At 39.7% G+C, this 27,708-nt stretch overlaps 1 protein-coding gene across 2 annotated transcripts in view; it reads right to left on the reverse strand.

The window, feature by feature from the left end:
• Positions 1-229: 229 nt before the first annotated feature.
• The window catches only part of LOC131221633 (insulin-degrading enzyme-like 1, peroxisomal), a 112,208-nt gene continuing 84,729 nt past the window's right edge, over positions 230-27,708 (reverse strand). For both annotated transcript variants that reach the window (XM_058216928.1, XM_058216936.1), the window contains 8 exons: positions 18,557-18,661; positions 7,292-7,493; positions 6,983-7,191; positions 1,961-2,085; positions 1,825-1,876; positions 1,263-1,349; positions 807-929; positions 230-639 (listed from right to left, as the gene is read on the reverse strand). In XM_058216928.1, coding sequence (XP_058072911.1) covers positions 352-639; positions 807-929; positions 1,263-1,349; positions 1,825-1,876; positions 1,961-2,085; positions 6,983-7,191; positions 7,292-7,493; positions 18,557-18,661 — 1,191 coding nt within the window. In that variant the 3' untranslated portion in view covers positions 230-351. The remainder of the gene's footprint in view (positions 640-806; positions 930-1,262; positions 1,350-1,824; positions 1,877-1,960; positions 2,086-6,982; positions 7,192-7,291; positions 7,494-18,556; positions 18,662-27,708) is intronic.

Genomic DNA, 27,708 nt, shown 5'->3' on the forward strand with positions numbered 1-27,708 from the left:
CATGGAAGAAGATTGATAGTGGTTCCCAATTTTAATTTTCTGCCAAGGCTGAAAATTCTAATCTATCATGTGCAAGGAAAATATTCCCAGGAACTTTGGACTTCACATTAGGTACACACAACCGTATGTGGTGGCCATTTTTGGCACAGGTTAACAGCCAAAGTTTGTGAGTCTGCATGCAAGATTATCTGGGCTCTTACAACTTTAATACTTCAACCTAAGGCAGACAGAACAGAATCATGAACTCTATTTATCAATGTCAAACAAATCAGATCATTCTGATTAGTTCATTAAAGGGTTTCTTACGACAATTTGGATACACATGGGGCAACGCTGAATTCTGCACACACCCTATATATTTTTCTGCAAAATAGCTGGATTGAAGCATTCATACTTCATAGGACCAAAGCCTCCTCTGAAAGAACCAAACAGAGGGCGTGATCTTCTGAAGCTGAAAATATCATCAATCCAAATGGATTGGGGCCGATTGGTTTCACATTTGGCTGCTTTGCATTCAGCAGAATGTAGGCCCCCATAGACCTGTATGCTCAGAGACTTTCTTTGAGGTGCCCCTATCTTGATATGCTCGTTGAAAAAATCTATCAGTTCCAGTTGGGTGAGATCTCTTAATGCAGCAACCTGTTTGATGTCATCAATTAAAAAATAATAATAAAAAACTTGGTTTTATACTAGAGATGTGGTGCTAGACCTGTGACACAAATATTGTCCTCAAAATTGTTAAAAGGTAACCTGAAAAAAAATAAAATAAAATAAAATCATGCACCCATATATTCAGGAGTGCTCACCTCAGATTCTCTCCGATCGAACTTGAGGGTACCATCCACAATCTCGCGCCAGTAAAATGCAGATTCCTCCCTCAGATTCTTGTGCTTCTCCAGCTTCATATCAATCAGTGCATTTACATTGCTCTGTGGGCCATAATTCCAATTTACCAAAAGAGTAATTTTAATGCTGGCTAGGACATGTCCTGGTGATTTTAATATCAAGATGAGATCTAATCCTACTCTCCGAACATGTGCTACTGTGACATTCTGTGGGAGACCCAGGGCTTATCCATGGCGAGGGCTGCCCTATTAAATTGTGCTCACACGAGCCACATTTGCATGTTGTGGGGAAAGAGATGGAATGACATGGGCTTTTGCTAGTGTGGTTTTGAAAGTCAAAGTGCAGGTCCTAATATAGTTTATATAAATAGTTATTGGCACATAATCTCGTCAGGAAATCGGTGCTACAAATCTTACCTTGTATTCATCATTGGTCATTTCATAAAGCTTGCTTTCAAACATCTTAAGAAACACTTCTACTCTCAAATCAAGCTTCGCTGGATCCTGTCAAGGTCATTCAAACAGTACTTCAGAAGATGAATAGGCATGCGCATATAGCAGAGCTACTATTCTGATTGAAAAAATGTGCAAGTGTAGCATGAAGAGGATTGTCTGACACCTGAGCCTGGTATGAGCATATGCAAGATTCAGGCCATTCATCAAGCAGGTGCCAACATGAACATGACCTTACACAAATTTCAAGCCAGTTCACTGATGAAATGGAACACTTGTGTGCACTAGATGTGGACCATTGGTCAATTTGTTTAACTGTCCATTTTTTTTTCAAAAAAAAACATAGATGTGACTTCTGACCCAACTTAAGAGCAGAGCAACATGATTATTAGGCCAGGGAATGTTCACGGTGGGACAAGCCTAATGATTGATCCAGATCCCACACTATTATGTCACAATAGCCACAAACAGGATAGAGGATCCTCTTCTTTGTGCAGACGTCCTTGGAAGGGCTCATTCTAGTTACCTTGACAGTGGATTGGACAATAAACTGCACTCCTCGAATGCCTGAATCATTCCTGCATTTGTGATGTTTTGAAAGTTTAACAAATAATACTGGGATCAACTAGGGGATTGCTTCATTGAAAGATGCTTCTGCAAACCTCTGCATAAGCACAGTAACGTATCCAAGCTGCTCGACTGTTCGAAGCTGATAAAAAGCTGGTTGCTTAGCAATGAGAGCAAAAAGCTGAACTTTCACATTCAATTTAAAATCGTCTTGATGAACCTTGTAATATTTTGACAAAATCAGGTATCAGTGCTTGCAAGATATTGAGATGAATGATCCAATCAAGAAAGTATCATTGTAAAACGGTATAAATGTGAATCGGATACTCAGTAGAATAAAGCACAATAAAAAAAATGCTCCTACTTCCTAACAATATTATGCCTTAGGAGTAAAATGTCAGAAACTAACCTCCCTCACACTTTATCCAATGTGCCATACCCTAAATTTCATGTTTTCTTTCCCGTTCTGTTTTTCTGAATGGCTAGGCATTGACAAACATTGATTCCTATGGGGCAACAAAATGATCTCGATACTGAACAAAGGAATGGATCGACAGTTTCTTATAATGCACATTTACATGATTTGAAATTTACTATAAATGTTTATAATGCATAAAAATTATAGCAAATTGGATGGGAGGTTCAAATGTTCCCTTTCATTCGTAGATGGAACTCCTGTTCAACTCAAAACCAGTGCCTTGACTTGAGAACCCAGCAACTTGTTGAGAATTAACACAGGAAGGATCCTTGCTCTTGCTTGGGTGGTAGACTCTCGGGAGTTTCAACACCCGTTCAAGGGTTCAAGTATCCATAGGTGGTGAAAGCCCACTATGGTGTGAGTGTGTGGGGGTGTGTGTACGTGTAAAAAAAAAAAAAAGAAAGAAAAGAAAGAAAGGAATTAACACAAGAAACTTGGGAGCCTGGATGATCTCAATTCAAAATGCATCCATTTAACCTAAGCCTCACCCACTCCCGAGTAGCACCATTTTTGGGGGCATTATCCTTAACTTTTCTAATTTACATGCAAGGGTACATTATCATGAAATTTCATCCCCTCAAATAACATCTACAATATCACTGACTAAAAACAATTAAAAAAACAAGAGGAAGAAGAGAGAGAAGAAAAGAACATGGTTTATCATTTGTTATGTATAATATATAATTGACATATAACACTTTACAATTATATACAAACAACAGTCCTGGTTTAGAGCCTTGTAAAATTTTTCTTCAGTCATATGCTATTGTCAAGAACTTAAATTAGTGCGATCAAAGATTTATCATTTACTGTAAAATTGCTGACATGATTTGCCAATTCTAGTCAATCCACATTAACTTCGTCTTTAGTTAGAAGTGATATGCTGCCAACTCAATTCATATCTCAGAATCCATCCGTAATTTGGTATTTTCCGATCAAGCATCGGTGCTGAGTTTACCCTTTAAGCTGTACTAGCCTATCAATTACAAGCTTAGTCCAAGCAGCCACATAGATATTAGTTAACTTCATTCGAGGAGACATTGTACTTTCCTGTGAATTACCTTATTTTATTTTATTTTATTTTAACACCACCTATCACAGAAGATTATTACAAGCCTCTGAACGGTAAATAAAAAAACCTGGGAAGGAGAATGAATGGTTGACACAATCTTAACAAGAAACTGTGATGCACATATACACCCAAGGCCAACGTATCTGTGCGCTTAATATTATAGTGATACTGCCATGGATAAAAGTATCAACACTGGATATGGCCAGATACTTCTTGAACGGGAACCCTACCACAAATAGGGTTGGTAGTTTGTTAGCTCAGGTGAGACCTTCATCCCTTTCTTCCTTGCCTCCAATTTCTTTCTGCGCACCACAGTCCAACCACCTGGATTTTCTTCTTCTGTGAACCATCTTTTGCATCCGCCAATGAAACCAGCTGCTTCCCTTTCAGATTTGTAGGAGGTTCTGACTTGATTGATCGACCTTCTCTAATTGCCTTTTTTTTTTTTGCCACTCTCATTTCTCTCATTAATCATTTCAAAATCACATTGGAAAATTCCTTCATTATTGCCTAGTGCATTTCAAGTATGGATTCTACGGCACTGTGAATGACGAGAACGTGAAAAAAACTGTTATCCCTATTTGATTCAGCAATGCTGATCTTCCTCAATCTGACACTTTGGCTGTAGTTTATTTTCATTTATGCTTCCATATCTTACTTGCTAGAAATGAAGAACTTTGTTTGCACCATAGAATTCATATCCATTATTGGGGCATCAAAGCCTACAAACTAAAAAATATGTGGGTGTGTCTGGCATCCTCAATTGAAATAAATTACAATAAAACAAATAAATAAAGACAAAAGTTGTATGTGGCAATGGTGAAGTTCTATGACAATTTGCTCATGGGGGAAGGATGGGAAAGACCAAGATTAGATAATTTGCAGTTTGATCGAATTTCCAAGGTGGAGGCAGATTCATTGGAAAACTGGTTTCAGAGGAAGATATCAAAGCCTACTAACTAAAAATATATGGGGGTGTGTCTAGCATCCTCAACTGAATTAAATTACAATAAAACAAATACAAGACGCATACCCATTTGATCAAATTTCCAAGGTGGAGGCAGATTCATTGGAAAACTGGCTACAAAGGAAGAGATCAAGGCCTACTAACTAAAAATATATGGGGGTGTGTCTAGCATCCTCAATTGAATTAAATTATAATAAAACAAATAGATAAAGACGAAAGGTGTGCGTGGCAATAGTGAAGTTCTATGACGATTTGCTCATGGGGGAAGGATGGGAAAGACCAAGACTAGATAATTTGCAGTTTGATCGAATTTCCAAGGTGGAGGCAGATTCATTGGAAAAACCGGCTAAAGAGGAAGAAATCAAAGCAGCGATAAGGAAGTAGGGTAGTGACAAGGCCCTGGGAGCAAATGGATTCAAAACTTTTTTTTTTCAAAAGTTTTGGGAGGTGGTAAAAAGCAATTTGGTATGCTGCATCAATGAATTTTTCGATAAAGGCCTCTTGGCAGCAAAGATAGGAGCAACTTTCATTGCTCTTGTCATGAAAAAGGAAGGCGCCGAATATTTGAGGGATTTCAGGCTAATTTGTCTTCTCAGGGGTTCATACAAGCCATTAGCGAAAATTTTGGCATCTAGATTTAAAGTGGTACTAGAAGGTGTGATTACCAAATCTCAAGGGGGGTTTGTGGCTAGAAGACAGATAGTAGATGGTGCCTCTTATTGTGCAAGAATTCATCAACTTCCGGTTCAAGGAAAAGAAAAAATGTGTAGTGTGCAAATTGGACATAGAGAAGGCATATGATCAAGTAGATTGGGGATTCCTCGATTACATTCTAGATCGGTTGGTATGTGGGATGAAATCGAGAAGATGGATTCAAGTCCGTGTAAAGTTGGCTAAATATTGGTATTGGTAAATGGATTTCTAAAAGGCTTTTTTCTTGGCATCTAGAGGCTTGCGAGAGGGGGACCCGTGATCTCCATACCCATTTGTGATGGTCATGGAAACTCTAAGCAAGATGATAGAGGAAAGGTGTTTGGATTGATACAAGGCTTTAAGGTGGACAAGTTAGATTTCCTAATCACCCATTTACAACACGTAGACGACACGATGCTATTTTGCAAGGTATATGAAACTAAAATGGATAATCTCATAAAGATTATTATATGCTTTGAGGCCGTATTGGGGTTAAAAGTGAACATGAGCAGGAGCGAGTTGTTGGGGGTTAATCTCTCAAAGGAAGAAGTGAAGAATTTTGCAGTTATGTTTGGATGGCAGGGACATACATTTCCCATTTCCTATTTGGGCCTCCCTCTTTATGTAGGGAAGCTAATGAAGTCATTATGGGATAAAATCATTCAAAGATTCGAAGGAAAGCTTTCTCGATGGAAGAGTAGGCATCTATCTTTGGAAGGGAGGTTAAAGTTAATAAATGAGGCAATGTGCACAATATTTCGGTATATAACATGTCTCTTTTCAGATGTCTAATATCAGTTTTCAATAGAATGGAAAAATTAAGGGATTTATTATGTTTGGGGTAGAAGAAAAACATAAATTTCACCTCATGAAATGGGAGAAGGTATGCAAACCATTTGAGGAAGGGGGAGTGATGGTACAAAATTTGTAGGTGATGAATTCAACACTTCTTGGAAAATGGAATTGGAGATTTGGGGCAGAAGAAGGTAATCTTTGAAGGGAGGTGGTGGGTAGGAAGTATGGGATACAAGAATGGGGTAGGCGGACTAAACCTTTGTCCTTATAAAGGGAATTGGCTATATAGAAGGCGGCGTCAAGATGAAGAGCAGAGTTCATGGAGGGGGTGAGTTACTCCTTAGGAGATGGCAAAAGTATCAAATTTTGCGAAGATCCTTGGATGGGGGATAGAGCGTTGTGGGAGTTATTTCCAAGTTTAGCTAAAATTTCGGCAGAGAAACATTTCGGTGGCAAGATGCTTTTCATGGTCAGGAGGATAGGTTATTTGGGCTCCTCCTTATAGGAATCTTTCGGATGAAGAGGTAGAAGAATTCGTTAGGTTGATGGAGAAGTTATGAAGTGTAAGGCTTGTGTCACAAGAGAGGGATATAATGGTGTGGTCCAAAGAAAGGTCAGGTTTGTTTTCCGTGAAATCATTTTATAGAGTACTCGATGGTTCTTCATCAGGAAATCAGGTGCGTCACATAGTGCCCATGTGAAGATATGGGGCACCTACCAAGGTGGCAACACTGGTTTGGTTTAAAGATTGGGAAGAGAGGGGAGGCAAGTATGGAGGCTAACACTATTGGCGGGTAATTGGTTCACATGGAAGGAAAAACAATCGATGTTTTAGGAATCGATGTGGACATGAAACATTTTCATTTGTGTCAATCACCAAACCCCTACTTGCAATTCCAGGCATTTCAAGTCTAACTTGAGCAATCATAATGGCACTCGGGGCTAGTCCTTCAATAAGAATGGAGTGTAGCTAGCCCCTTTGCTTTTCTAATTGATCAACTTAAGTGCATTACATTTCAATTGAACATCGAAACACGATTTAAATTAAAATATCTGTTAAAATTTCATCCAAGACAGCCATATTGTTGTTTTCATAGGCAATAAGAGCACACCTGGATATAGTGGACTAGTGCTGAATTCTCATTACTTTGATTTAGACCCTCAATAGGGTAAAAGTGACTTGTGCCCCTTTCAAGCTTAACAACTCTATTTGTCAAATGCTGAGATGGGAATAGTGCTTTGCTCTTAGGTAGGGGACCCTTGAAGAAAACGTCTTCAATATGTTGGACTATTGACTCAGCTTCATCTGGTTTGATGTTTCCTGGAAAATTTAAGCGGAGTTATATAATATAAAATGAAGACGAGATGTCAAACTTAAAAACTATATTCAATTGGAACTTAATATAGCAGAATGTATGAACCTGCCACATAACACTCCAAGAAGACCTTTGAGAGCATGCAAGGTGAGAATTTCACAAGATCACCAGCCTCAAGATGTGGAAGAACTTCAAGATGTTCAGTCCAAGGCCATGTGTGATCCTCTAGTACTAATGAGCAATAGTACAAAGCCTGCTGATACGGTTGTTGAAACTTGAAATTTTGGTACTCTTTGATTACCGTTTCCTGATTCAGAAAACATATGAGAATATCAGTTAGCAATACAAACCCAGTTTTCAAAATACTAGGCGTTTGAAGGCAATTATATAACATTGCAGCTTTCAGGCAGCTTGGTGATGACTTGATGAGGGAACCAACCATATCCTGTAAATCTAGCAATAGAAAACAAACTATGTTCTGCTTTTGGGAACAGAGTGCTTTCTTTCTGTTGGGAGGTAGAATTGTTAGATACCTGCTCATGGTTTCTCTCTTTTGTTTCCTCATAAGTTAGCCCAATCTAGATCATCTGTGTTGAGCATATATTTAAAATCACCGATTGGTTTCCATTCACAATGTGATCAACTATTTGAACGCTCTGGATTTCTGAACAACTAGGGCATGTCTATGGTTAAAGAGTCACCGTCATTTTTAAAATGGTCATGAACTATCACATAAGTCTGCCCTAAAAGGTTTTCTAAGCCCACTTACATTTAGAGCCTTCCCCATCCACATGCAAGCACACTTGCCAATATCTCATGTGCGCAAGATCCAAGCTTTCATCAGGTGGACAAAACTAAGTAGATCTTCTGGTTAAAAGAACCAGGCTGTTACACTCTTTGAATGGAGCATTGTGTATGAGACAAATGGATAATGACTTGAAGAAAATGATTTAGCCATGTGGCCATTACATGTTTGGCATGCCAATGAGTGAACAGGCTTGAGATTTGGTTAGGAGCCATTCATGGTGGCACTACTGAATACCTTTCAAAATAAATAAATAAAAACGGTAGCACTACTGGATGGATAGCATAGGTTTTTCACGTGTGCTACATTGGAAGATGTGCTATGAAGCCACTGTCCACATGCTAGTGAGAAAATACTTGCATTTCTCCTTTTAAAGTTCAGTTGTGTGGCCTAACAACAATATGGACTGTCCAAATTAGAACCTATAGCTAATTGATCATGGCAGAAAGTAAATTACACAAATAGTCTTGATTATCAGGAGAGTTGCAGTAAATATAGCACTCATCATGTGCCCTATTTAGTTGTAGGGCTTCAATGGTGACCACACGTGAGGCTTGAGGGTAGTAGAGGAGGATGAAATAACTCAGAAAGTAATATGCTAGAATCAGAATAAAAAAACCTATTGGTTTAAAACCTTAAAATTGAAGAAAAGAGAAGAAAAGAAAAGCGAAAGGGGAGAGGAGAGAAGAGAGAGACGAGGGAGAAGGGCTGCTTGATCTATTCACATGCCCAGTAAACCCTCTCTTATTATATTAGGGCTTTCATTTACTAAAGAGAAAACTACAAAACTGTCCCTCTTTACTTAAATATTACGTAAACTAAACTCACGGGCCCAAACTCTACTCCAACATGTACAAGAGAACAGACGTGAGACCCAAGCTGGACCGCCCAAGTGATTACAACTGTCCATTTAACACTTCCCTTCTAGCTGGAGCGTAGATATCGTACATTTCTAGCTTCAAAATAAGATTTTGAAACTGAGATTTCCCAAGAGCTTTGGCGAATAGACCTGCAGTCTAATCATGGGACGAGATATATGGAATAGAAATATCTTTCTAAGAAACCTTATCACAAACGAAGTAGCAGTTGACCACTATGTGGTTTGTTCTTCCATGAAACAATGGATTGTTGGCTATATGAGGAGTATTTTGGTGGTCGGATTGCAGAGTGATAGCCGGACTTCAAAAAGGTACGAAAAAACCCAAGTACTTCGGATTTTCCGAAAACAATTCTTGAAATAGCATTTTCCGGAAAGATTAGCATTGCCAGATGATGTTAGGGTTACTAAAAATCACGATTTTTGTTTGCTTATGCAGGCAAAATCGGAAGTTAGGGTTTGAGATTTGGGGAAACAAGGCTTTCGGAGAAAAGTGGGAAGGTTTCGTGTTTTTCTTCTGTTTGGGCATTTTTAATGAAGCGGATTATGAACAGTACCGCTTTACTTAATAAACGTTGTGGGGCCCACCTTGGATCTATGTATCTTATCCATGCCGTCCATCCATTTTTTCACATCATTTTAGGGCATGAACCCAAAATCGAAGCATATCCAAAGCTCCGGTGGACCACACCACAAGAAACAATGTGAATAATGATGTCCACTGTTGAAACCTTCTTGGGGCCCAGAATGATTTTTATTTGCCATCCAACCTGTTCATAAGATGACACGGCCATGGATGAAGGGAAAACACAAATATCAGCTTGGTTCAAAATATGTGGCCCCTAATAAGTTTTCAATGGTAGGCTTTCGATTCACATCGTTTCCTATGGTGTGGTCCAACTGAGCTTTGGATATGCTTAATTGTTGGGCTCATGGCCTAAAATTAACTTCTAAAAATGATGGATGGTTTGGATAAGACCAAAAAATCACTTTGGGCCCCACAAAGCGTACTCAGTACGCTAATCCGCTTCCTTATGGACGTGGATTTCCTACGAAAGCCTTTCGCAGGAAGTTCATGCGCACTGTGATGTTTGGGATAAATCCACCCCGTCCATCTATTCTGCGAGCTCATGTTAGGACATGGAACCAAATATGATCTGGATCCAATACTCAAGTGGGCCACACAAGAGGGCAAATTGAGGAAAGGAATTTCTATCATTGAAATCTTTTGGGCTCCACCTTGATGTTTTTATGACATCCAAACCATTTATATGGTCATTCCCACTGGGATGAACTTAAAACACAAAAAAACTTAGCCTGATACAAAACTTTTGTGGCCATACGTGTGTTTCAACGGTGGTTGCTCATTCCCCACAGTTTTGTCTCATGTGGCCCACTTGAGTATTGGATCCAGATCATTTTTGGTACCTTGTCTTGAAATGAACTCACAAAATGGATGTACGGGGTGGATTTATCCCAAACATCACGGTGGGCCCCACCTAGGCTCCTAGCATAGGAACATCTTGCGAAAGCCTTCAGTAAGAAATCTGCGGTATTAGGTGTTACGGAGATAACACTTTAGTGGGTGTTACCCTTACTGTGTGAGGACCACCTTTGATGGGGACATCTCGCGCATACGCGCATGCACGCCGCCTCACCTACGCACGTACGCACGGAGTAGGAGGGCCCCACCATCGATCTGTCTCGATGACGACGTCCAGGGAGGGCCTCCTACCTAGAAGACGAAGTTTAGTTCAAAAGATTGGGCCCGGTAATCAAGAAAAGCCCATCATGGGATCTCATGATCGTGGCCCACTCGTCGGATTGATTTCATATTTTAGGTTTTGTTTATTATTATTATTTAGAACATTGTGAACGCTTTAAATATCTCTGTTTGGTTTTTATTTTAGTTTACTTCATCGCCAAGTAATAGGTTGCGCACATAGTGCGAGTTTTGGGGTATAGGATTTTCCCTATAAATAGGCACTCTTTGTAGTTATTTTGATTCATTAAAGTTAATAAAAAAATTCTTGCTTTATTTTTCTACTCTCTTCGTGAGTTGTGGAAGAATTCAAAAGTGGGTGCGAAGCCCTCCCTTTTCAAAGGGCTAACTACCGTGGTGCGAAGCCACATTGATCCTGATTCACCCCCATCCTCCATCATCTTTTTTTTTCTATCTTCCCCCACCATCCGTGCTTCAAATTCGTCCCTTTTGTTGTATCAGATTTCTTCATTACAGCAAGTTTCTAGATTTCGTCCCGCAGGCGAGCTGAAACTTTGGCGGAGCACCACACTCAGACCAGAGCTCGGATCGACGTCAGATTTGGGGGTTTTGCAGCCCAAGCCTGGCTGACTAAGGCCTAGGAATCCGTTTCTGGATTCCGTCCCCCACCACACGTGCGCCTACACATGCGCCCGCACCTGGCGTGCTGCCCACACGCAGGGACTGTCTCGAGTTCAGGTTTCTTCCTATTTTCCTCTCTTTTATACATGATTTCATAAATCCTTACCCTAGATTATATTATCCCTAATTGATTTGCCCCTTTTTTCATCCTAGGGTTCCTTGAATTGAGATTAGGGAATTCCTTGGATTAGGGACTGATTCTTATGCATGTGGGTGATTTCTATTTCCCTTTGAGTATTGTTTGGTTCATAATTTTCATTGATCCAGCCCTAACGTGTGTAGGCCTGGATCGGCATAGATTCCCCTTTAATTGAATGTTTGGATTTTCATGTGGGATGTGGAATTTGTGTGATTGTTTCTGAAATGGTGTAATCTAAGCCTGAAATCTTGCATATCATATTTAAATTCATGTCCTGCATCAAATTTGGTATCAGAGCCTAGGGTTCTTGTAGGGGAATTCACCACATATTTAGGGTTTAGTTTGTTTGAGTCATTCATACATCCAGTCCATCATATATAGCTACTAGAAAACCGTAGCCCCTGATATATATAGCTGAATTTTCGTAACGGTGTGTAGTCTCCTTCATATAGAGTCTCGTAGGGTCATTTAGTTTTTAGACGCATATAGTCGTCATAGAAAGTCCTTAGGTTGACTTAGCCAGTGTATGCCCACACGTACGGGTCAAGGTTTTGGCTTGCACCCTACACTAAACATGGAGCAACTGCTAGAGTCAATGAACAAGTTGTCCCAGCAAATCGAGTATTTGGGTAAGTGATATGAACAATATATAGACCAACGCTTTGATCAATTTGATGCGCGCATAACCCAACTAAAGGCCTCCGCCAGGACAAATCCCAACATTGGGATAGATGTCCAATCTCAGGCAGGTGGCCAGGAGGATAGACCAATGAATGGAGGTGGCCAAGGAATTAGTCATGGGCATGCACCTGTGCATCCACCCCAACAGGGGCATCAAGACCACTATTTTGAGTGGCACAACATATACGGCCTTGTGGCTAGAGAGAGTGCCCCAGAGCAACTACTAGAGTCAATGAACAAGTTGTCTCAGCAAATCGAGTATTTGGGTAAGTGCTATGAACAATATATAGACCAACGCTTTGATCAATTTGATGCGCGCATAACCCAACTAAAGGCTTCCGCCAGGACAAATCCCAGCATTGGGGTAGATGTCCAATTTCAGGCAGGTGGCCAGGAGGATAGACCAATGAATGGAGGTGGCCAAGGAATTAGTTATGGGCATGCACCTGTGCACCCACCCCAACAGGGGCATCAAGACTACTATTTTGAGTGGCACAACACATACGGCCTTCTGGCTAGAGAAAGTGCCCCAGAGGCTAGTATAGAGTTACCCATTGAGGCCATTTCGGTAGTAGATGAGTTTTATAATGTCTTTCCTGATGATCTACCGGATGAGTCTCCCCCTAGGAGGGATATAGAGCACACCAGAACATGGGACTCCGTAATACCTACAGCCGAGGTTGCGTTTAATAGTTCCGTTGATAGGTCCATAGGTTTCAGTCCTTATGAAGTCGTTACTGATTATAAACCTGAGAAACGTATTGATCTTGTCCCTATGTCACTGCCTCATAGGCCGTCAGAGCCTGCAGAGTCTTTTGTGCATCACATTCATTCATGGTATCAAGAAATCAGCAGAAGATCACTACTAGTAATGAATATTACAAATTTTTTGCAGACCAGCATAAATGTTTCAAAGAATTCAATGTAAGGGACTCCGTGATGGTCCACATCAGCCCCAAGCGGTACCCTCCGAGGGTCGTTCGTAAGTTACATGCGCGTAATGCTGGACCCTTCAAAATTATAAAACGAAACGGTCTCAATGTGCATGAGGTAGATCTTCCACCTTCCATGGGAATTAGTTCCACATTCAATGTGGAGGATCTAGTTGCATTTCAAGGGGCTATTGATGCATTGTCTAGCCTTTCGCCTAACTATCCTGATTCATCAGACCTTTCCATTGATCTATGACCCCCTCCCGACCCATTTTTCCAGCCTCTACCTCCCATACTTATCCGTCCCGACCCATCTTCCCAGTTACTACGTCCTATATCTACCCCTCTCGACCCATTTTTCCAACCTCTATCTCTCATACCTATTCGTCCCGACCCATTTTCTCAGCCTCTACCTCCCATACCTACCTGTCCTGACCCATCTTCTCAGCTTCAACGTCCTATACCTACCCTTCCCGACCCATTTTCCCAGCCTCTATGTCCCAAACATACCCGTCCCGACCCGTTTTTCCAGCCTCTACCTTCCATACCTACCCGTCCCAACCCATTTTCTCAGCCTTTACCTCCCATACCTATTCTTCCTGACATTTCTTCTTAGTCACTCCCTCCTATACCTAACCTTCACACACCCAGAGAGAAAATAGAGGATATCCTGGACCATCAGATAGTTTTAACGTCAAACGGCAAGTTTCAGAAGTACCTGATCAAGTGGATGTTACGCCTAGCTTCAGACAGCACGTGACTCACTGCGGAGGAGCTCCAGAGACTTGATCTTGACGTCCTGGAGTGGTTCAGGAGTTTTATTTTGCCAGTGGCGAAATCTTCGCAGCCGAAGAGAATTGATGGGGACATCTCGCGCATAGGCGCACGCATGCCGCCTCACCTACGCACGTACGCACTGAGTAGGAGGGCCCCACCATCGATCTGTCTCGATGACGACGTCCAGGGAGGGCCTCCTACCTAGAAGACAAAGTTTGGTTCAAAAGATTGGGCCCGATAATCAAGAAAAGCCCATCATGGGATCTCATGATCGTGGCCCACTCGTCGGATTAATTTCATATTTTAGGTTTTGTTTAATTTTATTATTTAGAACATTGTGAACGCTTTAGATTTCTCTACTTGGTTTTTATTTTAGTTTACTTCATCGCCAAGTAATAGGTTGCGCGCATGGTGCGAGTTTTGGGGTATAGGATTTTCCCTATAAATAGGCACCCCTTGTAGTTTTTTTGATTCATTGAAGTTAATAAAAAAATTCCTGCTTTATTTTTCTTCTCTCTTCATGAGTTGTGGAAGAATTCAAAAGTGGGTGCGAAGCTCTCCCTTTTCGAAGGGCTAACTACCGTGGTGCGAAGCCACATCGATCCCGATTCACCCCCATCCTCCATCATCTTTTTTTTCCATCTTCCCCCACCATCCGTGTTTCAAATTCGTCCCTTTTGTTGCATCAGATTTCTTCATTACAGCAGGTTTCCAGATTTCGGCTCACAAGCGAGCTGAAACTTTGGCGGAACACCACACTCAGACCAGAGCTCAGATCGAAGTCAGATTTGGGGGTTTTGCAGTCCAAGCCTGGCCGACCAAGGCCTAGGAATCCTTTTCTGGATTCCGTCCCCCACCACACGTGCGGCCAGCCTCAGGCGCACGTGTGCTCGCACCTGGCTCGTTGCCCACACGCAGGGATTGTCTCGGGTTCAAGTTTCTTCCTATTTTCCTCTCTTTTATACATGATTTCATAAATCCTTACCCTAGATTACATTATCCCTAATTGATTTGACCCTTTTCTCATCCTAGGGTTCCTTGAATTGAGATTAGGGAATCCTTTGGATTAGGGACTGATTCTTATGCATGTGTGGGTGATTTCTATTTCCCTTTGAGTATTGTTTGGTTCATAATTTTCATTGATTCAGCCCTAACGTGTGTAGGCCTAGATCCGGATAGATTCCCCTTTAATTGAATGTTTGGATTTTCATGTGGGATGTGGAATTTGTGTGATTGTTTCTGAAATGGTGTGATCTAAGCCTGAAATCTTGGATATCATATTTAAATTCATGTCCTGCATCAACCTTGATGAGTTTTTTTTTTTGGTATATCCTCATCGTCCATCCATTTTCACAACTCATTTGATGATTTGATCCGAAACCTTTAGTAGATCCAAACCTCAGGTGGATCATACCACTAGAAACAATGGTGGATGACCAATAAAACATTTTGGGGGCCATAAGAGTTTTGTACGATGCTAATCTTTGTATTTTCTCTCCATCTAGGTTTGGTTGACCTTATTAATGGGTTGGATGGCAAGTAAACATTATGTTGGGCCTTAGGAAGTTCTTAGTAGTGAGCGTTCAATCACCACGCTTTCCTATAATCTAGACAACGTCCATCTAAGAGTTGGATTTGCAGAAGTTGATGGACGGTCCTGAAAACAATAATAAGGAGGGCGTTTTCCCATCCAAAACAAAATGACATTCATTTTATAAAATAACATGCAATAAATATTAAATCACCCAGAAAAAACTGTGGTACATTCATTTCCAAGAGTAAAGTAAGTGTGACTTCAATTGAATGTCTATTATTGTGCTTAGCCACCCCATTCTGTTGAGAGATAGCTTAAGAAGTTTAGTGAATAATACTATGACATTAGAAATAGGACAATCACGAGACAAATTCCAATGCATTATCAAATCTAACAATGCAAAGAGTTGAGCCGAGTTGACACCCTGATCCATAGCTCAAGTGGTAGATGGAGTGAAAGATACCTCGTTTCAACACTGAGGTCTTGGTATCGATCCCTAGTGGGGGTGGCTAACAGTGAAGTGTGAACTGACAGTGGGGTGTACTAATAAGCTAACCAAAAAAAAAAAAAAAGAAAAGAAAAGAAAAAGGTTGAGCCGAATTGAGTTTTTTATTTTTATTTTTCACTATGAAAATTATAATATACAGAAAAAGTTTTAAATGATTTTTCATAAGATATTACTAGGTCATTCTAAAATAGTAATCATTTTTTTAAGGTAACAATAATAAGGATTGAACTCTGGATCGCTCACACACACTATACTGTCTCTACCAGCTCATCTAACGAGCAGGAGACGAATGGCCATCAATAAAAGAACAAAATACTGAAAACCTGACAGACTAACAGCTTGAGATGGTCCCCACACATCACAATGACCAACTTAAATGGAACAATGCTTCATTCATCAACTCTATAAGGAAAATGTCCTCTATGGTGTTTACTCAGTTAGCACATTTCGCAATTCAAACTTGATAATCTCAAAAGAGATGGAACAAGGCTCTGTAGTTTCTAGAGAGAGAGATGGCCCATCCGGCGATGTGACTAGATAACAAAATCCTCGGGTAGCACCGTAGCATCTATTGATTCTTTTTTCAAATAGTAGACTATTCCTCTAATGTCCTCCACCAAATGTCCTGCCCTTCTTCAAGTTCTAAAAAGGGCAGTGAGAAAGGAAGAAGGTGACAAAGAAATTTATAGACTTTGTTAGCTTACTCACAGATAAAAAGGAAAATTTAAGGGCATATAAGATGGAAGATAATGACATAAATGCATTAGACTAAGTAGTTCCAAGTCTAATAATGTTGGAGGAGGTGCCATCAACTAAGGTAATAGACGTGTTGGCAGTAGGAGCAAATGAGAAAAATAAACTGTGATTTATAATAATATGATTGAAAGCCCGAAAATCTATTATCCAGGGAAATGAATGGGATGACCCAAAGCAACAATTGATGTGAAGGGTAAGTTATTGGATGAAGGACCACTGGATGAGAGGAACCACACATTCTTCCTGTGATAATGTGGCATCAACCCTATCACCACCAGTATTGGAAGCAGTAAAGTAGCAATCTACCGTAAGCTGGAAGATCATCAACAACCAGTGCTTGATTGGCTCTTGGAGGTTTCCAATGAAGGTCCCAACAGAAATCCACAGAATGATTAATCAACCCAAAATCTGATCATTTCTGAATTAATACTCCTTTTTAGCAAGCCGGATAAGAGCTTTGCTGCTTTCATGTCTTTCATCTGCTTCTTCGCAAGTGTCGCATCGGACGTAAATCATAATGAGATGATAGATGGCAAAATAACCACGAAGATATTTACCTCCATTTTAAGGAGACAAAATCTCTTCATACAACTGATGCACCTGAGAAATATACTATTAAGAGTACATCATTCTAACCATATCCCACACATTTTTATCAGAATTAAAAACACCAAATTTTAATAGACTCTTGGTTCCATATTATTCCACAACCAGGACCTAAGCTAAGCATCATCACACATCCACTATTTATATTCAAGATCAGATTCCTCAGGTTCAATCTTCATGAGGAAGTGATCCTTCTCATGAGCTAAAAGAAACACTTCAAAAGATTTAACTTAGTTCTGCCTATTAAGTTTTACAAACATAATTGATGCATTAAATGAGGAATTGGGATTCACCCAATGATGAAGAACCAACAACCACGCCTTTATGCTCCACAACCAACTTTTAATGAATTTGATTCAACTAGCATTGAAAAAAGTATGACCTATGATCAGATCCACAGTTAATTACATCTGCATAACTTCCTTTGCAAAAGGTTGCACTCACCTTAAAATTATCGCAGAAAACATTATCTTTTTTTTTAAAAAAAAAACAAAAACAAAAACAAAAGAGAAGAACTCTTTCTTCTAGGGTTCAACCAACACTTTGGGATTTTTGACTACTCCCCCAAAATCTGCTTGTTATGTTAGGGTTTTGAGAGAAGAAGATCTAGATTTGAATCACCTCTCGGTCTACTCTGATAGCATAGAAAGCCTTCAAACTGAAGAAAAGAGAAGAAAGGAAAAGAGAAAGAGGAGAAAGGTGAGAAAAGAAAAGAGGAGGCAGAAGGGCAGATCAATCTATTCACATACCCGCTCACCTTTCTCTTATCATATTAGGGCTTTCATTATTAAAGAGAAAATCACAAGAAGACCCGCTTTACTTAAATATTACATAAACTAAGCCCATGGACCTAAAGTCTACCGCAACAAATATTTTAGCCCACTAATCCACTTGAATGATTGCAATGGTCCATTTAATCAGTGCCTCGGACTCTAAGCTGATATTCCCTACGGATGGGCAGATTTGTACTGAATTTCAGTGATGTAGTCAAAACTTCAATTTCAAAATGAAGGGTAGGATAAAACTGAATCATACCACACCATACCACAGTAACACAGAACGCAAGATAACACTTCCTAAGAACAGTATTAAAAACATTGCAAAGCAAAAATTGAATAATCATGTGAGCATCGCAAGGTTCGGTCTAATAAACCTGTGGCAAGTTTCATATTATATAGGAATGAGTTACATGATATGAGTCTTTCTACTGGTTTGGAGGAAGAGTGCTCTACTTTTAGCCTCATGTTGCATTCATTCTTCCTTGATTAGACAGGAAAAAGAAGTGAACAGAAGGTGGAATTACGAACAAACTGGGCAACCTTAAGTGAAGCAAGACAGGAGAACTTATTACCTTGATTACAGCAAATCTGTCTGGTTTTACTTCGAACTGTGCAATTTTTCCAATTATTGTTTCTAATAAAATCCTCATTTTGTGATTATAACCAACCACTATCACCTACAGAGACAAGCAATAGGTTAGTACATACATACACATGCATAAGCACAAGCGCGCACACACACAAAGAAACCAATACAAATAAAGGTATAAATTGAAGATGAATTAAAATGCATGTAAAAGATGAACAAGTGTCAGCAGATTCAATAATTCCTCCATGCATCATTATCAGCGGAATTTAGTCCTGGTCCATAAAAGTCAAAGATTTAGAAGCTCAATTCTTCTGACCTCCAAAGCAGTTTTACTATTCAGAAGAAGATTTATTTATTTTTCTTAAGCACATCTAATTTAATCGATAAGAAAAATCAATTGCACAAATTGAAGAAACTTTCCACTTCATCAAGACTTTGATATCTGAATTACAAATTTCTTGGAATTAGGTCACCCTGAATGTCATACTATGAAATTTTAGTTAGGTTGTGATTTTCACTGAAGAACAACGCAGGCCACCGGTCCACTGCTAGAGTGATGCCAATCAGGCGCTAACACTTGCGCAAGTGCCTTTCCGCTCTGGCATGTGGGTCCACCCACCAATGTTTTAAATTGCTTATGGTATATGGTGTGTAACTTATGCTACGTAGCATAGCTTATGAAATTACCTTAAGTTGCATGTAGGCTACGCAACATGATAATTTGCATATGCTACGTGCTACATAGACTAACTATGCTACATGCTACATAGCGCACATTACAAGTTACTTTTCACCACAACATTAAGATCAATGATGTTTTCGATTATTTGTTACATTTTTCTATTTTCAGTAAAAAAATAGTAAAATCTTTCCAATGCTTTTAGTAAAATAGAATAGGTGACAGTATTAAATCAGTCATGTTGCTCTTTCTTTACCCTAATCATTTCCCTTTCATATTACTTTAGGTTGCGTTTGGTTGCACCAATACCATAAAATTTCATTATTAATCAGTCTAATTTGGTGCAAAATATCAAGAAATTGGTGCCACCAAGCGCAACCTGAAGTAAGCTAAACGCTACGTAGCTTACACCTCATGCTTCATAGGGGTGATTGCTATGATACACACTATTCGCTATTTAAAACACCAACACCCACTCAACCGCAAGTGTACCACTTGGCCCATGCGGAGTGTATCTCCCTCTAGCGAGAGTTGTTAAGGGGATGATTTAATCTCCCTGGAAGCAGGGGGTGTAAAGAAATCTCACATGGGACCCATGCAGGCATTCCCATAGAACTGATCCATAGTTCTGGAGAAAATTACAATATCACAAATTTTTCTTTGCATGCATACAGACAGACGCAGACCCTTTTCCCTATTACGTCCAACCATGCCAAGTGCTCATACAAGAGGCCCTTTGGTCTCTGATCTACAATGGTTGAGTTCAACAGCATAGCACCTCAGCCCTACTATGCTAATATTCCAGAGCACAGCATGTGTCCAAAGGATCCTTTGATCCTTGAACAGTGCGCAATGCTAGTGCTTCCATGGACCCACTACCAGTAGGCCCTTCCTGCTCTTTGGCAGATGTTTGCCATTCATTGCAAGCTCATGCCCACAACAAGGACAGCAATCTGCCCTTCAAGTTGCAGTGCAAACAGTGTGCAACTTATACAGTTTTGAACATTGCACTTCAATTATAATAGGCAGAATTCATGCCAATGCCGTTAAGTCCTGTTCACCAACTAGACAGGCATCACTGTCTGGATTAGATCACCCTGCATCATGCAAAAGAGTGCATTATGTGCACTTCTACCACCAATGGTGTCCCTGTGGCACATAGCTAAAGCAATGCTGATGCTGCACAACTAGTAAGGTATCTTAACACTTTGTAGCTGAAGAAGTCTTATGCTTCATGGCTAGGAGATATCTTGTGACACCCTAAAACTATAAATATATCTGTCAATGCTAAACATCTGAAAGATGATCTCTGATGCTCAACAGCTCAAAGATGTTCTTTGCACACGACAGCTAGAAAGATGCTCTCCAATGCTAAACGGCTAAAAGACCGTTGATTGCTCCTAACAATCTTTGAAGCCCTAAAACAAAACAATGCGCACAACATTCACACCTCCATGATACCCACATTGTACTTCACTATCACGTGGATTCTATGGTTTTCACATTTAATCAAGGATTTTCTCCATGAGAAGTAATAGCGACTTGTAATATGTTGTAGCTAGGAATGTATCATGTCCCTACGGAATGGAAAACTTCTCAAAGGTTGTGTTTGGACAGTGGAAAAGTTAATAAAGAAATAGTAACCCAGTATCCTCATGGAATGGAAAACCATGGATTTTGATCTTCCTTCCCTTGTTTGTTTTGGATTGTAATTTTACATGGATTGGAATATACCAAGCCTTTCCTGGAGCAGAATTTATCCAATCGTGTTCAAATGACACTTGTTAGAGTCAGTGTTCGAAATATCAGTATCGCGCAATGCATCGCATCCTTGGGATACAGACACATATCGGTTATCGCATGGGATATATCGTTTGTATCGCATAATTTATTGCACTTTTTGGGAAACATGGGGAAACATTACGAAAATGGTTGAATTTTTCAATAAAACTTCTGGGATTATTAAAAAAGACTTTAATACACACTTTTAAATTATAAAGTTTCAAAAAAGAAGTGCACATAATAGGTTTCCTTTGTATAGGGTCCTAAGCTATGCGCTGTCCGATTGAACTAAGACAACTATATTCAGTATCCACCCTGTCCATCCGTTTTTCCATATCATTTCAAGACATTATCCAAAAAATAAAGCAGATCCAATAATCAGGTAGACCATGCCATAGGAAACAATGGTGATTGACCATTAGTGGGCCACAAAAGTTTTGGATCAAGATGATAATAATTTTTTCTCTTCATTCAAACTTATGTGAAGTTATCAGCATATTGGGGCCTACAATGATGTTTATTTTTCATCTAACCTGTTCATAAGATCACAAAGGCATGGATGAAGGAAAAAAAAAAAACAAAGATCATCCTAATCCAAAACTTCTTTGGCCCCCAAGGATTTGTTAATGGTAGACGTTCAATTTGCAATGTTTTCCATGGTGTGGTCCAATTGAGATTTGGATATGCTTAATTTTTTTAGGCTAAAACCATAAAATTATCTGGTAAAATGGATGGACAGAGTGGATAAAATACATGAATTATAGTGGGCCCACAAAGCTTACGAAGTACACTGCTGACTATGCATCCGTTTCCCACCATGCTGGAGTGCTGTCGGATGCGGATTCCTGCTATGTTCCTGCGCTCGAAACCTAGGTGGGGCGCACTGTAATGTTTGTAAGAAATCTACCCCGTCCATCCATATTTTGAGATCATTTTAGAACTTGAGAGCAAAAATGAGCAGGATCCAAGACTAAAGTGGGCCGCACTAAAGGAAAAGGTGGGTAGGAAAATTTCTACCATTGAAACCTCCTTGGGGTCAACAGTGATGTTAACATGCCATCTATACCGTTCATAACGTCATTCCTATTGGGATGAATTGAAAATACAAATATTAATCTGGTTCAAAACTTATATGGCCCACGAATATTTCAAGTGTAGATGTTCAATCCTCACGTTTTTGGCACACTTGAGTATCAGATCCTGCTCATTTTTTACCCCATGTCCTAAAATGATCTCACAAAACGGATGGATGGAGTGGATTCCTCAAAAACATCATAGTAGGCCCCACTAAGGTTTCGAGCACAGGAACTTCCTACGGAAGGCTTTGCCAGGAAATCCGTGTCCAGCGCTGACGCTACTCAAGCTCAAGTTGTACGGACGTTTCAAAGTTACGTGGCCCCACAATAATGTATTTATTATATCTACACCGTTCATGCATTTGGAGAGATCATTTTAGAACATGAACCCAAAAATGAGTCATATCCAAAGCTCAAGTGGACCCCACCACAAATAGCAATGGGGGACCAATTCTCACCATTAAAACATTTGTAGGGCCCACCATAACGTTTATTTTACATCCAATCTGTTAATTAGGTCACACAGACCTGGATGAAGAGGAAAAATAAATATCATATTGATCCAAAACTTCTGTGACCCTCAAAAGGGTTTCAATAGTAGAAGTTGAATCTACCACTGCCGTTTGTAGTGTGGTCCACTTAATCTTTGGAGCTGCCTTATTTTCAGCTCAAGTCTTACGAAGAGCTCGCCAAATGGACAAACGGTCTGGATATAACACATACCTCATGATGGGACCCACAAACTTGGTGACGTTAGCTCGGTGGTGTGCGGTACTCAAAGGCTCGAATGCTCGAAGCCATTTTATTTTTGGGAAAGTAGCAGCCGAGCAGGGAGAGGGTTTCGGGATTCCGAAACCCTAAATTTCCACAAATCCCGCAAAGAAAATTGGCATTTGAATGCGGAAAGCTTGGGATTCCATTTTCGAGAAGGAGATTCAAACGACGTGTAGCTCTGATTCGAATGGCCCACCAAGTGAAGCTTCCGATCAGATCCAACCCCTTTTCAAGTATCAAATCCTCCCTCTTGAAAATTTTTTACTCCTTTTTTCTCTGATTTTGTCGAATTTTTACTATGGTAGGTGGCTACAGTAGCTATCGGCGAAAAAACCGCGCTAAAAGTTATAATATCGCACGATTTTTAGTGATATCATGCGATATGTAGGAATATCGGCCGATAATTAGCGATATATTGATCGATAACAGCTATTTCTTGATTTTTTTTCCCTAAATATCTTTCGGATAGTTTTGTATCGCAAGAGTGCAATACCGATAATATCGACCGATAGTATCGATATTGCGAACATTGGTTAGAGTATAATGAGCCTTTCCTGAAGCAGGGTTTAGACATTAAGGAATAAGATGCATAGTTTCCAGGTGATCAGTGTTTAGTTATGATCGGTGTTTCCATTGTCTATGAAAAATCGATAATATCGCCGATATTATCGGTGTCGCTGGACCGGTGATACCGAAACAACAAAAAATCGTTTCTCTTCCCAATGTCGACGAAATATCGGCGATATTTTCGATTTTATCAGAAAAAAATAGTTATTAGCGACAACTCTCCCTATTATTTCCAAAAAACAAAATAGATATAGAAAAAAAATCTCTTACCTTTTTTTCTCAAAATCTGCCTGCGGGAGTGGCTTTCGGATGGATTTGGTGGGCCAATTACGGTTGATAGCGCCGGATTTTCGGAGGTAGGAAATCTCCCTTTTTTTTTCTTTTTTTTTTTTTCCTCTTTGAAAAGAATAGATTTGAAAGAAACCCAATTTCGGTGAGGTTGAAGGGGATTTGGGTTGGGATTTGAAAAAAAGAGAAATTTCGGGAGAGATATTCGGAATTTTTTTTATACGGAAAAAACGATTGAAATCATCATTTGAGGTTTTCCAGAGAAAATGAGACGAAAGGGAAGCAGATTGACTGGTGTATACACCAACGTAGTTGTGTGGGTACGTGTCATGCGAAAACGAGCGCTGACGCTCCTCGAGCACCGAGTTGTACGAATGGTTCAAAGGAGATCAAAGTTAAATGGGCCCCAAAATGATGTATTTATTACATCCATACCGTTCATCCATTTTTCGAGATCATTTTAGAGCATGAGCCAAAAAATAAATCATATCCAAAGCTCAAATGGACCACACCAGAAATAGTAGTGGGTAATGATTTTCACCGTTAAAACATTCGTAGGGCCCACCGTAAAGTTTATTTTCAATCCAATATGTTCATAAGGTCAAAAATACCTGGATTAAGAGGAAAAACAAATATCATATTGATCTAAAACTTTTGTGACCCCCAAAAGGGTTTCAATGGTAAATGTTCAATCCCCCACTGCTTTTTGCAGTGTGGTCCACTTGATCTTTAGATCTGTCTTATTTTTTGGCTCAAGCCTTACTACGAGCACATAAAATGAATGGACGGTTTGAATGGACGGTTTGGATATAACACATACCTCATGATGGGACCCACAGAACTTGCTAATGTCAATACACCAGTTATCTAGTACACCAATTCGTTTCCAGACGAAAGCTCTCTTTTGAGAGAGTGAACTCGGTGCGACTACGGCTTTACAAACGATGGTGCGGCCCTCACGACGGGGCCCACTGTGATGTATTTATTTTTTATCCATGCCAACCATAGGTTTTTCCAGATCATTATAGGACACTAGCCCAAAAATGAAGTAGATCGAAATCTAAGTTGGACCATATTTTAAGAAAGAGTGGTGGTTGAACCTCCACCATTAAAAACTTCTTCGGGCCCACATTAATGTTTTTGTAATGTTTATTTGTCATCCAACCCGTTGATAAGATCACGTAAACCTTTATGAATGGAAACGAACAAATATCAGGTTGGTCCAAAACTTTTGTAACCCATGAGAAGGTTTGAATGGTCAATCATCACTGTTTCTTATGTAATGGTCCACCAAAGATTTGAATCTGCTTCATTTTTGAGATTATACCCTAAATTGATTTTTAAAAATAGAGGGACAGGATGGATATACAATAAATATATCAAGGTGGGCCCCACCATAAGTGTTGTACCGTCTTACGTCAGGCTAGGGCTGCACATAATCCACTCTACTCCCCTTGCACCACTAAGTGGGTGGGAGTCAGTAGGCTGGGGCTATTTTTTTTTAATTTTTTTTTTTTTTCAATTCATCCCAGCAGGAATGGGGCATGAATGGTGTGAATGTGATATAAACATCATGGTGGACCAGGGAGGTTTCAACGGTGGGCATTTTCTTGCACACTTTTCCTTATCATGAGGTCCACTTGAGTTTTGGATATGCATGTTTTTAGGCTTAGGCCCTATCATGGTCTGGATAAACGGATGGACGGAGTGGATTTCTCACAAACTTCATGGTGGGCCCCACTGAGAGGATGTAAGGGTAAGAAGACATATTTACACACCAAAAAATTTAAAATAGGAGTTTTATTATACTCCACCTGCAATTAACCCTTCACGCATAGGCACTTGAAATTGTACACGTGACATATATTCATTAAAAAATAAATTGAATGGAATGAGTTATTAACGCTTGTTTATAATAATACAACCATTAGATTTATTCATTTTAACTGTCCAATAAATGTCCACCAATCTCATACGGAAATAATAAGATATGATAAAGTTTGGGTCTACTCAAATAACTACACTGAGTACTATAAATAGGATGGTTTAATTTGATTAATTGTATGCCATGTATGCAACTTCTCAGTGTATGTGTATTGTCCGTGTCACACACTCACAAACACTTGCCAGCATTTAACTATTGATGGAATGATGTGGGTCCCTAATCATGGGGCCTACCTTGATGGCATGTATTCTTTTTACAATTTTTTATTCCTAAATATGTAAATATGTGTATTTAGGCATGTCTTAAAGTTTTACAAAAAAATTTCATCACTTTTCCATGTTTTCTCCCGATTTCCGGTTATCAGCGATATTATTGGCAATAACGATATTATTTCTCTATCTCTGGCTAGCGAAACTTGTAGTGATAACGACAACTTGGTTATGATAAATTGAAATGATCATTAGACACAATTATCTTGCATTGTAGGTCCTAGAAAGCTTTCATAAGAAGAAAAGGAAATGGCAAAAGCAAGGGGAGGAGGTCCAAGTGGAAGAAGAATCGGTCATCCGATTCTAAATAATAAGAAAACATCGTTTATTAGGATAATAGGATGACAATGATGATATCGTCACCGATGATGAGAGAGAAAGAGAGAGGATGCATGAAGACTGAAGAGGGAGGGGATACATTTTTGAACTTGTTTTATTTTTAAAAGGGTAATAAAAATGTAACGAAATGGGAATAAGTAGAATTGAGTTAAACATTACAATAAGCAACTATGACACATATACAAGCGTAAATATAGGTTCTCAATTGATAATGTCATAATATGTTACTTTTCTTTGTGCATGTTGATGGAAAATGGATAGGTTATGTGCAAGGTATCACATAACGGTAACAGTGGCCATAACAGCCACTGTTGTTACTGTCATTGTATGGGCCATAATGGCCATTACAAACTTTTTTCTTTTTTGAAAAAAATATGTTTTGGCCCCATAATGGACCATTAAGGGAGCTGTTATGGCCATTACGGGTTTTTTCTTCTTCTTCCAATTATGGCCGTTACAAACTTACAGCCATTACATAACTGTTTTGGAATTCCTTGGTCATGTGCTTTTCTTTTTTTATGATGCATTTATAAAATTTCCATTTTTTTTTTCTGAATTTTAAGCAAAAAAAATCTTAGAATTTATGACACAATTGGCGATTTGATACGCGACTCAACCTAAATTATGAGTTTGAGCCGAGTTCGAGCAGGCCCCAACTCGACTCGACTCGGATTGAATCCAACTCGAATCGAACCAGTTCGGTGACTCGGTTACTTTGCCATTGATGTTGCTCACCAAGTGTTTGATAAAATAACTCAATGAAGTGTGGCTGGTGGCAAGGAAGGTGTGTACATGAAACAAATACCCTTTTTTTTTCTTGGTTTTTATATTGCTTAGAAGGTGTTTGATAAAATACCTATAAAACCATTGCTTCTGTTTCACATACAGAGGGATTTTGAAGGTGCAGTCCAGGTGTTTGTGGAAATGCCTCAATGGCGAACTCAGCTCAAGCTGGCACGAGCTGCTGATCGAACCGAGTCAAGCTGGCCAACCAGGCTCGAGGACTGACCTGAGCCAAGTTCATGCTGAGGTCAGCTAGTGGCCGAGCCAAGTTGAGCCGAGGCCAGCTCGACTCGATGTACACCCCTAGGTAAAAGAGTGCTTAAAAGATAGCTTGAACAACACCACCCAACACCCACCAACCCCCACCCCCCCCCCCCCCCCCTTTTCTTTTTCTTAAAGGTAACCCCACCAACCCTGGACTACTAACACAAACTACATTGTCTCCACTAGCTCATCTAGCGAGCGGGAGACATAACATCTTATAGTTCCCCCCTCTCTCTAGACATCTTAACACGCACTACACTGTCTCCACCAGCTCATTTAACAGGCGGGAGACATAACATCTTATAGCTTCATCCCCCTCTCTTTAGACATCTTATAGCTTAACCTAAACATAACATCATTGTCAACAGC

The sequence above is a fragment of the Magnolia sinica genome, chromosome 1, assembly GCF_029962835.1.
Source record: "Magnolia sinica isolate HGM2019 chromosome 1, MsV1, whole genome shotgun sequence".
NCBI classification, from domain to species: domain Eukaryota; kingdom Viridiplantae; phylum Streptophyta; class Magnoliopsida; order Magnoliales; family Magnoliaceae; genus Magnolia; species Magnolia sinica.